This window comes from Larimichthys crocea, chromosome XIII (genome assembly GCF_000972845.2).
Source record: "Larimichthys crocea isolate SSNF chromosome XIII, L_crocea_2.0, whole genome shotgun sequence".
NCBI classification, from domain to species: Eukaryota; Metazoa; Chordata; class Actinopteri; family Sciaenidae; genus Larimichthys; species Larimichthys crocea.
The window spans coordinates 40,967,725-40,983,250 of record NC_040023.1 but is presented as its reverse complement, the minus strand read 5'-3'; the positions used below and the strand labels follow the sequence as shown (position 1 = coordinate 40,983,250).

At 42.7% G+C, this 15,526-nt stretch overlaps 1 protein-coding gene across 1 annotated transcript in view; it reads left to right on the top strand.

Annotated features, from left to right (window-relative positions):
• The first annotated feature begins 9,486 nt into the window (after positions 1-9,486).
• LOC104922533 (dolichyl-diphosphooligosaccharide--protein glycosyltransferase subunit STT3B) overlaps positions 9,487-15,526 on the top strand; it is a 75,540-nt gene continuing 69,500 nt past the window's right edge. The window contains exon 1 of the mRNA XM_019264225.2: positions 9,487-10,035. Coding sequence (XP_019119770.1) covers positions 9,776-10,035 — 260 coding nt within the window. The 5' untranslated portion in view covers positions 9,487-9,775. The remainder of the gene's footprint in view (positions 10,036-15,526) is intronic.

The window sequence follows — 15,526 nt, the reverse complement described above, 5'->3', positions numbered from 1 at the left end:
CTGGAGTGGGCTGAGCTGCTGTCTCTTAGGGACACATCCATTGCCCTTCCTGTAGTTTACATGCTCTATTTACATAAACTATGCCACAGGCTCTCTTGGTGTGGGCTGTACTACAGATAAATTGGACACTGCCGCGGGACATACATGCTGATGATAAATGATTTATAATTTTGCATTATAAAAGGATTAGCAAAAGGGTGTTTGAAGTAACATTTCTCTTCATTTTTCACAATCAAATAATGTGACGTCAAAGCAAAGAGTCAAGTTTTTTTAAGAGGGAGATAGATATTTAAGAAAGAGAACGCCTCCTGAAGCAATGCCTGGTTGTTGACGCGTTTGTTAGTGACAGTAAAAGAAAAAAATGTCCTCTGTCAATGTGAGAATTCAAAATGAGCTTTCACCTTTTTGTTGCAGGAGTATGAGAGCACAAGGACAGGTCTGCACAGTTTGGTTTAAACAGTGTGGGACAAGTGTAAAGCATTTACACATGAATCATGGAGCACAGAGTCAGTCAACAATAATCCTGTTAAAGCTGTTATGCCAGTTTTTGTCGCTGTGCCTTCACTTCATTTCTGGATTCAGTGATAGTCGACGTCATAAGGAGAACAAATAAATTGCATTGTGTGTCATGTCTTTTAATTTGTTTGCCATTAACAGCTCTCATATCCTCAGTCAGTTGTCTGTGATACCGTCCCAGTTTGTCTTTTTAATTAAGGCAACATGGGAGCTTGTGCACACTTGTTTACATCAATGCCAGCCGCACCACAACAGCAGCAGCAACAATATTGCCCTCAACTCCTGCATTTTGTCTTTTGACCAGTAGAGGGAGTGGTGGTTCTACTGGATGCTGCATACAAAGACATCATTTATGCCTTCTGGAACCAACTGGTGCTAAAGTGCAGGATCCAGTGAGCTGACGCTTGTGCTTTGAGGGTAAAAGCAGTGCACTCTGAAAATGGAGGTTCTGAGCTCAGGTTTTTCCATTCCTAAGAGTTACTGAGTCATACTAACCAATCACCAAACACTGGAGTCATTTTGTATTGCGTTTAAACAGCTGCTGTTGGCAAGCATAACTTAACAACTCTGTCTCTCTTCATTTTTCACAGCACTTTCCATCCACTCGCCTGTCATAAAGCATCAGAAAGTATAAGCTCAGCTCACTGGTGTGCAGCTCTCCACTGATGCTGGTACAACTCCATACCTGCGGCTCTGTATGTACTTCTGTCAGCTGCTCAATCATGATCCTTTCTAACCTAATTAACCCTTTAGGTGGGAGGCAGCAGCTGTCAGAGCCAGGAGAAACTCATCGTTGCATACACGCATATGAAAAGAGGTGAACGCTCACACAGCCCTTAGGTGGTCTTACTAATCCAGAAGGAGATACTCTCCTGCCAGAGTCACTTATCATTCCCACATGCCGGTTGCCATGGTGATGCCTCATACATCAATCAAAGTTGCTGAGGATTGCGTTGGTTGGCGAGAGCTATAAACAATATTTTGAGCTCCAGTAAGGAGATGGCAAGGAAGACAAATGACTCCTCGCTCCGATAGTGCCTCCTTTCTTGGCTCTCCAGGTCCAGTTAACGTCAGAGGCCATTTCCCCCACCATCCCAGTTGTTTACACAGATTTTTTTTTCTCCTTTTCATTCCAAATATCCATAAGATTTAGATGTTCCCTTGACATATCACAAAGCAGCACTTGGGGTGTGCAGCTTTTGTTATGGGCAGGAGATAGTGGCAGCAGCAGGAGTCACGTTCTGGAAAAAACTTTAAGGCCCTGAGCCACAATTGCATGCAGCAATTGTCCAGTGGATGATGTGCCTGTTAAGATAAGAGCAGCAGGCAGCCGAGGCCCAGAGACAAAGAGATGAGATTGTTAGGTGTGTTAGGAGCCATTACCCCTGCTGTCCTCTCACATTTTTGTCTGATGGCTGTGGACTTGATAGTTCCGATATTATTTTAATTGCTTTATGCCTCTATGTATGAAGTATTGTGTCATTGCATTCTCAGATAGAGAGCACTCAATGGAAAAATAAATAATAATAAAACAGGTTTATCAAGGACAAACCTTGATAAACCAAATAGCAGCATGTTGATCTGAGGGTGTTTGTCTTGGGTGGATACATCATGAGTGTTGTTTGCTTACATTTAACAAGAGCAGAGCTTTGCAGTTATATTGCAATTTCCCCTCCAAACAAAAGCTGTAATGATTCGATCATTTGAGCAACAAGGACGATGCCATTCCACTTAATTTCCGACATCCATCATCCCTTGGTTGTATGTAGGTTGTGATGATGACTGGAGACTAATTTGGCTCAGTATATCCTTTAATCTGTGTTCCATATTAATTTGTCTATTTAGAAATAATTTACTGATTGCTTTGCCGTTCTTGTTAATGTTCCATGAGAGCCTGATGTGACGATGTTAATCTCTGCTGCAGCTTTGTTAAAACCTGTTTGGACTTTATCTCATTATTAAATGATGGACTGAAATATTCCGCTTAAGGGCAACCAAAGCCGATGTAATGAGACACAAGAGGCACAGGCAAGCAAAAAAAAAAAAACTATGTTATCATATGATAGTGATGTGAAAGTATGACAGAAATAATGATAACCCATCATCGTCAGTAAAACTGCAAAATGCTTCAGCAAAATGTATTTCATACACAGTCTTATACAAGCATTGCATCCTAGCGTTAAGGCTGCAAAGAGCTCGGCTTTAGTGACAGTGTTCACAGCAGACATTTTGATTTGTCAAAGCAGAAAAATAAAACTGGTAACGTTAATTAATGATGGCTGGGTTCCATTTGTAAGTCAGCCCATTCCGCGGCTCTGGTATTGTGCAGGCTCACTCCATGGCATGGTTTACTGGGACGCTTAATGGGATCAAGCTATCGTTAATATTATTAGTTACACCTGTGCTCTTTCCTCCTTACATTTCAAAATGTCTGCCGTGAAAAAGGTTCAGAGTCGTCTTGTTTCTTAAAGAATGCATGAACATTTTGGAAAACACAGGAGTTTCATTCGAACATTGATACCACTTTTATGTTTGTCCAGATTCAGCCCAGCTTAGTATAAAGACTGGACACGGGGGGTTGACTAAGCGTCCATCCCCATCCAACACCCTTGCTTCATTTGGTCTGCCTCGGATCCACTGACAATCCACGTCTTTGCCCATTTTTTGGATTATCCAAGAGGCAGCAGTTGCAAACCTGCCAAGAGAGCCAAAGCCACCACACTATGCTTCACAATGGCTCTTTAGAAAACTGTAGGCAACGTTACGGATATGGCATCTGTGCTTTACACTGTCTATGGTTTTGACTTGTCAAAACACAGATGGACTCAAAGGCTCAGTTCCATTAAGTGTCCCAGTGATAGTGAATTAGCACAGATATAGCCATAGCTATATATTATCTAAGTGGAATGCAACCATCATTGATGCTATGGCGTCAAATCGTCTTCTGTGCAGCTTTAGCTTCAGAGGTGCTGCTGAGTTTTGAACTTTTGATTGTGCTCAGCTAGCTCTCTCGGTTTCCTGTTTTTATGCCATTTTATTTAACCATTTCCTGGCTGTGGTTCTTAAGAGAGTGATATTGATCTAATTTCTCAGCAATAAGCATATTTCCCAAAATGTCAATCCATTTCTTTGAAATGCTGCCTGCTTCTTTTTTTGTTATCAGGTAATATCTCTACGCTTCAACAAACATCAGTATAACGTCAGCTTTACCTAGTTACATTGTATGTGTGAAAAAGATTTTGAAGGATTTTAAAGGTTTAAAATAAATGTACAGTAAAGCATCAACAGCACTAAACAGCCTCCAGAAGACTGGCTGTCTCTCTCTCCCCTCCCTCTATTCATCATACTCATCCTACAGCATTCTCCTCTCTCCCCCCACCTCATCCCATCTCCCCCATACTCATCGGAGAGCCCAGCTAAATTTAACTTTATTTTGGAGGCGTGAATTGTGTTCTGTCAGATGACTGATCGAGGGAAACCAGGAGGAGAATCGATTGGACATGGGCTGAGAGATGCATAGTCCTGACCGAGGGGCCACTTGGTATTGAACCACCTTACAGAGTGCTCCCTGCTCTGGAAAAAAAAAAGTGCAGACATGGTCTTTGATTTAATGTTTTTGTGCGTTATAGAAAAATGTATTAAAAGAAAAAGGTACAAGCATCAATCTGGTGTTTATGTAGCATAGAGGTTTCACAAAAATGAAATTTGTAGTCTTAAATATAAGATGAGAGTGAGACAAACACAGTTAGAAGCTACAGTTTGAGAGAATGACAGGGGGTCTTTATTTGATCATGCTCTCTGTATGAACTTTCAAAAGAATCAGAGACATGCGCTGTCACCACAGCAGAAAAATATCATTGTGCTCCACTTATTTTGAATGCTTCTGCTGTAATTTTCAGTTCCAAGGCTGTCAGGGAAGCGATCTCACATAAATCTGTTTTCTTCCGAATTGAGACAATCCCACGTTGGCCACTCAGAAAAGTGAAAGAAGGGTCATTTTTCAAGCTGAGGCAGCGGGGAAACTGGGAGACATGCTTCAGTTTTCAACATGTGAGTCATATTTTTTGTCTCCTGCCGGGATAATGTCAGGCTGAGTTCAACTGCTTTCTACTTGCTGCATTTCTCATTTGTGAATGGCAAGCCCCCTCAGATGCAGAGGCTGCTCAAACCACACCAAAGCAAAGGCAGCTGTTATTCTGAGGAACCAGGAAATGCATGCCAGCTTTTCAGCGTCTGACATTCTGCCTGCAGACAGTTGATATCTCTGTTGAGTTCAGGTTGTCACTCTTGCTTGTGCTCTATCAACTGCAACTTTCTTGTAAAGTTTCCATGCAGCATGCCAACAGGATTTGAAGCATCACCGCAGGCACTTTGAGGTGTGTCGACAGGTCACAATCAATCGTGATGAATGTGGCAGGCTGTGAATGTTTGTTTGTCTTTCTTTTGAGTTGAGTTGTGGAAAAAGAAAAGGAGTACCTGAAAGATTCTATTGTTCTTTATGTCTAAGGCTTGCACTATGCACTCAAAAGCAAGGGGATCTTTTTTTCAATTCTATAATTGCATAATTATTGTTTAATTTCGCAGGATAATTATTGTGATTAAAAGCCTGATTCACAATCTATAGATTTTCTGACTGGTTTATGATGTTAAATTATGATTTTGGGGTAAAATAAAGACATGAGGTTCTGACTTTTATCACAGGAGTGATAAATTATTATATTATTTTTTATTATGTTGTCAGAAATACAAGCTTTCATTGACAAGCTGATTGCTTTGTTCCCTTCTTAGTGATGCCTTAGATGAAAGCGTTAGTATTGTAATCAAATAAAAAAATGAAAATACATTTTCACTCCAAACTGTCATTGCTTCTGCAGCTCGCCGCCTGTTACGGGGGAAATAACTTTTCATATGTTTTGAGAAATGACAGATGGGTGTAATGAATGCAATATCATCCTGAGGCAGATGCAGCTTTAGAAATTGAGCAAAAGCTCTCTGATCTCTGGGATGATAGATCACACACCATGGACTTATACTATTCCGTCTTTCATCACAACAAGCGATTTTCTATAAAGAAGGAGCTTATACTTGACTGTGCATTGTGCTTATGGATAGATAAGTAATTCAGTCTTGCTTATAGATAATGTGTGGCTCACTCTGGACATTATTAAGATTAACAGCCCTGTAACACAAGGTGAAACCCATGGCTGATCCCGTGCCGGCACATCTTCGGTCAAAGTCAAAGATGAAGATGTTGTGTAGTTGTAGAGTATCATCCACACGTGTTGCTTGGGACTGAGAGGGTCAGGTTCACATTGAGTAGATTTAACAGCCTCTCTGTTGCCCCATTGACTGTTGGAGAAATGAGGCATGCTCAGTGTGAAATGGTGTGTCACTGATGAGGCCGCACAGGTAACCCTGTGCACTCAGCAAAAGACCCCACATACTCAAGTAGAAGTTAACTCAGGTAATTACTCGACTTTTCTCTTTCATCCTCTGACTCCATCATCACTAAGGACTCTAGATGACATTAAACTTGGTTGTCACGGAAACCTGTTTGAAGGTTTTTTGAATACAAATTAATTGAGGAATTCTTCGTGCAAATTGACCTTGAGCCAATTATTATGATGCTATGCGGCTTCTTAGAGAGTATTAAAACAGGCTGTCTAAACTCTCTGTTGGCGACAGGTAAATAAATTGTTCATAACAGTTGGACGCTGCACCTCATTGGGATGCTAAGTGGTTTTCTTTAAGTGCCCTCATTTCTGTTAATGATTGCTGTGCAGATTGGTGGGTGCAGTGGTGATCCTCAGGCACCGCCTAATCATCCTGTTACACTGGATCGCACAGGCTATATGGAGTTAAAGCTATGCTCGCAATGAGCACACATAATGTTGTGCCGTGTCCTGATCGAATATACAGAATGGAACGCTCCCCCTCCTCCTCTGTTAGATGTAAATGATGCACAAGGCAATTAGAGGAGAGCAATGCCAAGAGAATTAAAGGACAGCTTAATAACATTAGCCAACACAAACACAATAATCAGATCCTGGTCTCAAATGTATTATTATGTGTTGTTTGTAAGACAGGAAGCTGCTGAATTGAAGATCACATAAGTATGTGACCGTGTGTGTGTGTGTGTGTGTGTGTGTGTGTGTGTGTGTGTTATCCCGGTGATGGATTGGCAATCAATTTAGTGTTTTCCTGCCTTCCACCGACGACATGTTGAGAAAGGCTCCAGTCCCTGCTAATCACCCTCAATAGGGCAAAGAGTGTATAGATAAAACATGGATCTATAATTCTCATTTGTGATTTTTCCCCCCCTCCAGCTTCCATTACACAGCTTCACTGATGTGTGCTGCAAGGATGTCAGGAATCTGGGAACATGATGGGTCTGCTGCTCAGGCATCCTTGCCTTAAAAATCAAATTACAACATTACATTCCTTCACAATGTGCACTTCACATCTGTGTTATATTGGTGGATTTGTGGAGACAGGATATTCACAAAGGATCCTCTGCTTTGTTACCAATGCTTACATAACACCATTTCCAATTGATTGGGAGATTTGACATGATTATGCATCAAGAGACAAATCACTGAATCCTGTCAATACTGCACCTGGATAATGCCAGATGCTGTTTATAGTTACCAGAACTCGCCGGTTGCACAATGTCCAGTGACATCAGTTTACCTTTAAAAAGTGTAAAAAAGGGCATAATGATTAAAATCACTTTGACCAGTTGCAACACCTCTATCTGTTTTGCTTTCTCCAATTCTTACATGCAGTCAAAGCACAGAGAGATGACAGGGAGAAAGGTGCAAAGAGCATTTCATGCCAGGCATCCTGAGCCTTATTTTTTTCTCTTTTCTTTTTTGCACAACTGGCCTTTGGCAAAGCAAAGAAGCGCCGACACCTAAGAATGCCAAGCATAACGTCGGCAAGTCTGTAATGTTCTTGAGAGGGGAAAAAAACACAGAAAGACAAAGCAAACACAAACATTCAAGTCTGCCTCTGGAGACGAAGGAAAGCAAAGCTGCCCTGCCTGGCAACAGCACTCATTTTGGCTGGCTTTCATCTGGGCTTGGCCTTTTGACAATAGATGCGATTGAAGCAATCTTCACAGCCTGCATTTCCATTTGTCCCAAAGGTCATTCATTCAAAATTTGAAGGTAGAGGGGAAGGGGTGAAGGGATAGTGTACTCATCATGGCATAAGCAGGCTATGATGAATGATATAGGAGCTGTGTGCATGTGTGTGCATGAATGCATGTATTCATCAGCGTGCATGCGCCTGTATGTGTGTGGGATTACATGTGTTTGCAAGCATTTTATCTTTACACAGTGTTGCCTGTGTGCGATGTGTGTGTGGGTGTGTCATGTGTGCATGAATTGGCACCGACTTGCAGCTGTAGCATATGCCTCTGATGCCATGTGTGTGATACTGTGTTCTGGGCTCTGTAATCTCTTTGCAAGCTCAAAACTCTTATCCTCGCCTGCCACTCCGTCTACTCTCCATGATGACCCCCATCAATTTTCATAATCATCCTTTTACCCTCCTTTATTATCGGCCTTCCATCTCCCCCGTCTCTCCAATGCCACATTCTCATCTGCCTCTTATCTCCTCCTCGTCTTTCCAGAAGATAGCCTCGATCCAAAGCTGTGCTAAGCTGCTTTCAAACTTCTGTCCAATTTTTCTGCATGAATATTTCATTTACATTTTTTAAATCATGATCTTAAGTGTGACAGGGTAGATGTAAACACTGTTTATGGAAAGTAAGGATGAGAATTTGGACCAATCTGTGCAATTTTTGTCCAGCAAATGAGTTATTATCACGTCAAAGCTACTTAGAAGTAGATTATAATTAACAACAGACAACAGAAACTAAAGCATGCAATCCCTTGACATAAACATAGATACTCTGATAAGTAGTTATTGCCTGAGTGTGCAGAATCTATTTAAGAATAAATTACCCAAAGTAATGGGTACTGAAATCAAGTGCAATACATAAACGCTATAAACCCATAATATGAGTTTATAATGATGTTCTGGAGGCCTGTGATTCGGTTACTACTTGTTTGGAAACAATGCTACACCCGTCTGTGTAAGATGAAGCACCGCGCTGTAGGTTAGATACGTTAGATAAAGCAGCATTATGTGGAACAAATGTTCAAGGTGATGAGAAAAAGATTTTTTGTCCACTCTGACTCCAAAACAAAGTTGTCTCTTTCTATAATATTACACCGAAGAGAAGTGTTGGACTATTGTTTTCACCCCTTTGGGAGAGAATAGCATCTTAGATAAATCAATAACGCTTCCTGGCCCTGTCTCATGGTTATATGAAACTGTGCAAGCACAAAATGAATGTATACAATCAATCAAAAGAAAAAGTTGAGCATTTATTTGTTAAAAAAAGGGGCGTCTTATTCCAGCATAGGTGTTCAGAGCTTTGGGGAAACTTGTGAAAGTACACCCTGAGTTTAAGAGAATGATGAATGCCGTGTTCCTGTCTTTGCTGCAGGACATAATAATGATGAGACACATCAATCTTTATTACCACTCCACTACCCAGTCCAGAACATCCAAGGGCAACAGAAATATTGCACACACAGGGAGAACATTCATCTTCACACACCTGCCTATAGCTTTTTAGCAACATGGAAACTATTTCCTTCTAGGATTTTGGCTGTGTGCACATGATCTTCTTTTTGTTATGAAAAATGACTAATTCAGCTCCAACTTTAAGCCGAGTAATACGGATTTTATTTATAGTGAGCACCAGAATGACTCAATTTTATATATATAACAGGGGATAATCCTCATTTCAATGAGTCGCAGCCATAAATTAATGTGTCCCCATTGGTGGATTTGTTTGTCTATCTGGCCACTGGTTTTCTCTGATTGGCTTAAATACACAACCCCACGCCCCTTCGTACCTGTCGATCTGTGAGAGGCCGCCGGAGCTTTCTTACTCCCCGCCCTCCGCATCCCTCCCGCCCCTTTCCACCGGCGTTCAATCGTGAAGCGAACTGACTGTTGCAGCCTCTGTATGTGGCGCATGAGTGTGCGTTTCGGGATGTAACGGCGGTCTCCGGGAGTAGCAATACTGAATTAAAACAAACCTGGGAGACTCGCAAGAGAGAATACCCGAGGAGAGCGGAGCACAGACTGAGGGAGTTTACACAGCGCGGAGTGGAGGGAGACACGGGGAGCGTGGCAGGAGGGACGCTCTATCAAATTTCAACCGACGCCGCACGCAGAAATGGCGGAGCACCACGCAGCCAGCGACGGCAAGCACAAAGCGTCCACCAATGCCGGGGGCTCGGTGCACGGGAACAGCAGACCCGGCGCCGCGGGTGGAGGAGGGGGTAAAGGAGGCCTGTCGGGCGGACTGACACAGCCAGCAGGGTGGCAGTCTCTACTCTCCTTTAGCATTCTGTTTCTGGCCTGCCTGGCAGGATTCAGCTCCAGACTTTTCGCGGTGATCCGGTTCGAGAGCATCATCCACGAGTTTGATCCATGGTAAGCTAGCTAACGTTTCCTCAGGTCAGGTTGAGACCCCGGGAACAGTTGCATGTAGTGGCAATGAAAGACTGAGATTGAGGGTCATAAAAAAAAGAAAAATTAAAGATAACATGAATTCAACTGTAATATTTCACTCTCCAGAACTCAGCACTACAGCAGCGACTGTTCCTGACACCGCTTTAAGTACTTCTGTGAAGGTTTGTGTTAGCCGCTCACAGTCAACACAAACAGTTTCCTCACACGGACCAACGACAGATGTCGCTGGGACGAACACTTCTGTGGGGGTGGTCAGTCAGTGACAGCCACGGTGCTGTCTCCGTCTGAGAGACCTTGACGTTTCAAAATGTGACACCCGGCTTAGCTCGGCTGCTCTGTTTTTTATTAGTTTTTTTTATTTTTTAAATGTTGCATCCAGCCAATAATAACTCTGACTGATAGCCGCGCGGAGGAGGCTTCCCCCCGCGAGCCACAACTTTGTTTAGATGGCAGAGACCCGGGAGGAAGTCACGCGCGGGTTTCTCCGAGCTCAGCACGTGTTTTTTGAGATAACTCAATTCAGTGGGAGCGGGTCGAGTTGAAATGGTTGCGGCTGCTTGATGTGGGGGATTCTCGCTTCAGCTGCGGTCGATTGAATTGATTGAGGCTGTTTTTTTTTTGTTTTTTTTATTGCTATAGTAGATTCCTCCCTCTGAGTTTAACATAACTTGTTGTTCAGGGTTTTCTATATGTGTGTATATATACTGCATGCTAGACTGCTTCTAAAACCCGGAAGCCAGCTGATCCGGTCTGGTCTGTCTGTCATCACAATGCAGGATTATTCCGCCCTGTATCAGTGTCACATGGGCCCACAAGTGTCTGCCTGGTTTGCAGTGCACTGCTCTCATCCCACTCTGTGGCATTCAACACGACTGATGCATTCATCTGTTAATGTCCAAGGACAGGTGCTCCGTCTTGTTCAGGGTGACACTCGCCTCCTCAATTATGGTGATAACTTGATTGCGTTTAAGAGCCAAGAGGCCACGGCTTAGGGCCACCAGCGGTTCAGAAGAGCTTGATCCTGCTCGGAGACTGGAATTTGCACCTCGTGCTGACCACGGTGTTATCAACACACAGTGTCACAAAGCTGCATTCTTTGTTCGCAGCCTTCCTACATCTGATTAGCGTCCTGGGTGGTCACACACTTGGTATGTCTAACTGTGGTTTGTTGCACTTCTTCACAGTGAAAGTGGGAGCTTCAGCAGGAGCCTGTAAAGGAGTATCGGCTTCCACAGAGTTAAAACTGCACACAGCTCTTTGGCAACATGTCACAGGAAAAGAAAAGCACCCTATTGATATTCAAAAGTTTAAGAATCCCTCGCAGCGACGAGCAGTCTACATCTGTTGTTCTCTTGGACCTTAAAAACAAAGCAAAGCTCAGATGAGATCTTCTATCGCAGGCACAAAGTGATGTCATATCTGAGGATGGTCCACTTAATTGGGATTGGCATTAGAGACCGCAGGTAGTCATAATTTTATGATTTTTTTTACACATATAAAAACAGATTATATATATATATTATATCTATAATAATAATATCTATATATCTATATATATATATATATTATAAATAAATAAATAAATAGATAAATAAATAAATAAATAAATATGAAAAATATCGATCGTGGACTATATACATTTAAACCTTGCATCATCTGCCCCCTCTCCACTTATCTTTTGACCCCATGTGTCATCCTAGTCAGCTTACTGAGAACTCTCTCAGGAATTCCTCAGAGCGTATGGCAGCCATAACACTCCAGATATTGTATAGATTAAAACATAACCCTGACCCCAGTGAACACCTTTTTTTTTTTTTTTTTTTTTTTTTGCTGAGAATAGTTTAATAGAACATTATACAAACATTTATTCTGTATTTCCTTCTTGTAAAGGAGATCTGACTGTAAGCATGTTTTCATGATAATGTATGTGCTCGAACGTCCTCACCTTTGACGATGTGAAAAGAAAACGTGCCTTTTTCCGGCCGCCTCCTCCCCTCCAGATATACATGATTAGGGCTGTTGTCATCTGAATTGTTGGATGCTGTTATTGATTATTTTTTTTCCCCTCTCTCTGCGAACAGCTTCAAATTATCTGCAGCTAACCATTACATTAAACGAGCTGGCAATTTGAAAAATCAAGATTGGATTTACAAGCTGCAAAATGTCAGGCTTATTTCACGATATGCAAACAGCACATGCTGTACTGATTTCGTAGGCGAGTCCCTAATATGACTTGCCCGTTATCTTGCTGTGCTCATCTCGCTGATTATCTGAAGACCAGAGGGGGTGCTTTGGCTGCCATTCAAGTGATATTTGAGTCTTCATTCATGAAAGTAACTCATTTCTAAAGTTTCACTTTCTGTAACCAACTCCGAATTAATGTTCAATCTTTGTAATTGTCAATGAGTCAGCGGATGGTTTAGCTCAGAACAATGTTATGACTGCCTACGAGACTTTACCATGCGTAGATGTAACTCCTGAGCCCCGCTGCTACAAATATATCCTTTTTTTTTTCTTTTTAAGTATCAGGATTTGCCAAGCTGACAAAGACAAAGATGAGCTCCTGCTCTCCGACTTCCATACAAAATCTCTGTCCAGTGTATTGAGTTAGTGGAGGAATTTTAACTAGACTGAAAGCTTGTGTGTGTGTGTGTGTGTGTGTGTGTGTGTGTGTGTGTGTGTGTGTGTGTGTGTGTGTGTGTACATACTGGATGGGAAGCTTTCCTTGGAAGTTTTATCTACCTTTGTTATGTCAGGAAATAGAGTCCGTTCTGACAGTAGAGTGAGGGAAGAAGAAGCATCTCTGTCAGGCTAATAATGAGCTGGATACTTGGATATAGCAGCACAGACACACTCTCACTCACACACACACACACACACACACACACACACACACTTGCACTCCTGCTATCTCTTCGACCGGTCGACATCAACTGCTGCTTCTTTGCATGACTGGAGTTTTGTTCAAGGTCTCGATGGATGTCTGGTGTGGTCATGAGGCTTACTAGCTTTAAGTCCACTGACGTGCTGTGTTTGCACATACGTGGTGCTAAAGTAATTTGCAATGAATAAGTTGGCAGGTCACTGTTAGATTTGCTTACTTTTTGCTGCTTCACGTGATTGTGAATACTTTTAGTTTTCAACCATTGCAGCGACATGATGGAGAAATTGGTATTTTGAGATTTAGCACCCTCAGTCTCAGAGTGTAATCACACTGTGCTAAATATGGACAGCTATACATGTGTATTTGTTATGATTATATTACTTATGATATAATCATACAAAAAGTAGCAAGTTGACAACTTTGCTAACAGCCAAACATGAAGCAAGTGCAACATCATAGCAGCCAGCTGATATTACTCATTAGTCTAAAAGCAGTCAGCCCAGCTCAGCGTCTGTCTTTCAGCCTTTTATTTCACCAAGCTCTCTCCAACGACTAAAAGTCAGTCACTTTCTTCTCTTCGTTCTCTTCTTGGCTTCCTCCGTCAACGTCCTCTTCGGTCTTTTCTCCTCTGCCATTATGTCCACAGATGCTGCTGAGCTTAGTTACATTGCCGCCTGCCAAGCTCCGCTCCCCATCAGCATCCCCCCTGCAGCCTGTACCTGAAAACCCCCTCTTTCCAAATGTTGGTCCAAAACACCTCTGGTATAAACACTAACACTCCCTCTGTGCTCTGAGCTCACCGTCCGGGCAGCCTGGCTAACAAACTGAACATTAACAGCAGCTATACTTCACAGCAAATTGTTTGTTTGTTGGGCTTTTGTACCTTTTTTATTTTTTTATTTTGAAGAGTGACAGGAAGGTAGGGAGAGAGAGTTAGGAGGGATGACATGCAGCAGAGGGCCACAGGTCAGAATCACCTTATCTGCTGCAAGGGTTAATTGATGATGGAGTTGCAAGTTCAGGAGCAGATCAGATGGAGGTTTCAAAGTTGTTTTAGGTCAGTTGACATGTTATGTTCAGGTTCCTGTAAAGGGCAGTTGGGATTGTAGCGTTTGTACCATCTGCTGCTGGAGTGACTGTTCAATCGGTGTACACACACTACAACAGCATTACCGGGTTAAGAGAAGATTTTCAACCCAAGAGCCCATTGGAAAAGTGCCGAACATGCTGTAAAACTATCAAAACACATGGACTGGGACGGTGTTTAGCTCGGTAGCTTAAGCAGCCACCCCATATGCAAAGGCTCGCAAAAAAAAACCCAAATACACATGGACTTATTTTTGCTTATGTGCTCTGTAAAAATTGGGCGCAGCACATTTGAATTATTCCTCCGCTTTTTTTTCCTTATTCAACAAAAACTCCCAGCGATACTCGCCTGCGTTTGATTGTTAATTCTAAAATCAGGAGAAGCGTGATGTAACGGCCTCAAATGTCAGTAGTTTCACACATGCCCTCCGCAATCCTCCGCTATCGCAAACAACGCTTTGATATCAGCCAACACCTCAAGAAAGTGTTCCTGACCCTTCCTTGATAATACAGTCTAGCTGCTGAAAGTCGTTAAGTGCTGTGAAAATGAAGTCTCCTCACAAGTGACGTTACCACCTCAGTGTTTTTTTCCCCCCGAAATGCCAGCAAAATTAATGAAAGTAGCAGCCTTTGCCTATGTACCCCCCCCCTCTGTCGCCTCCTCCATTTCTGTCTTTTTCACACACACAAAAAAAACAGGATGTCTATCTCAAAGTAGATTAGGCTATCCCAGGAGCGGCTGCTGGCATAGCAACACTTCAGCCGGTGCAGTAGTGTGGGAAAATGGAGAATAAGCCATGATTGATCTTCCTACCAGACTCTTGGCTGGAGCTGTGATCCCTGCCTAAACCCCCCCCGTCCCCCCCCGACTGACTGTCCAACAGCTTATGAAATATTCAGCGTTGAGACGGTGTCCGGTTACCTGCAGCAGGAAAAATGTTGGCGACTGCCCATCCTGGGCCATTAAAGGTGGGCTTCCCAGGCTTACATTATTCTTTGTTTAATAGATTGGAGTTACCGCGGCAACTTATTAGCCATTTCACAGCGTGCCTCAGCTCTTTTGTCTCAGCTCCAGCCTTGCAGAGCAGGCCGGCTGCCTCACGTCCCAACCTTTTTACAAGACAAGAGAAAAGCTAACGCACTCCCTGGCAGGACTTTTTTTTTTTTTTTATGTGCTGCTTTCGCCTCAGTCAGTAGACTTGATGTCAAGCCCCTGATGATTAAGTGCTATTTCTCAGGCCGGGCCTCCCAGCGGACTAGTGTCAGGCATAGCAGGAGGAGACTGTGAATCCGAGGTGTGTGTGTGTGTGTGTGTGTGTGTGTGTGGACACCGACAGATCTGTTCCAGTGCACCTGGGGCAAGTGTATACGAGCTGAGATGGGAAGGAGCAGTAGGCACAGGGACACACTGGCTAGCACAATAAAATGCATCCAAGCAACCTCATTTTAGTACTTTTTTTTTTTTTTTTTTTTTGGACTGCG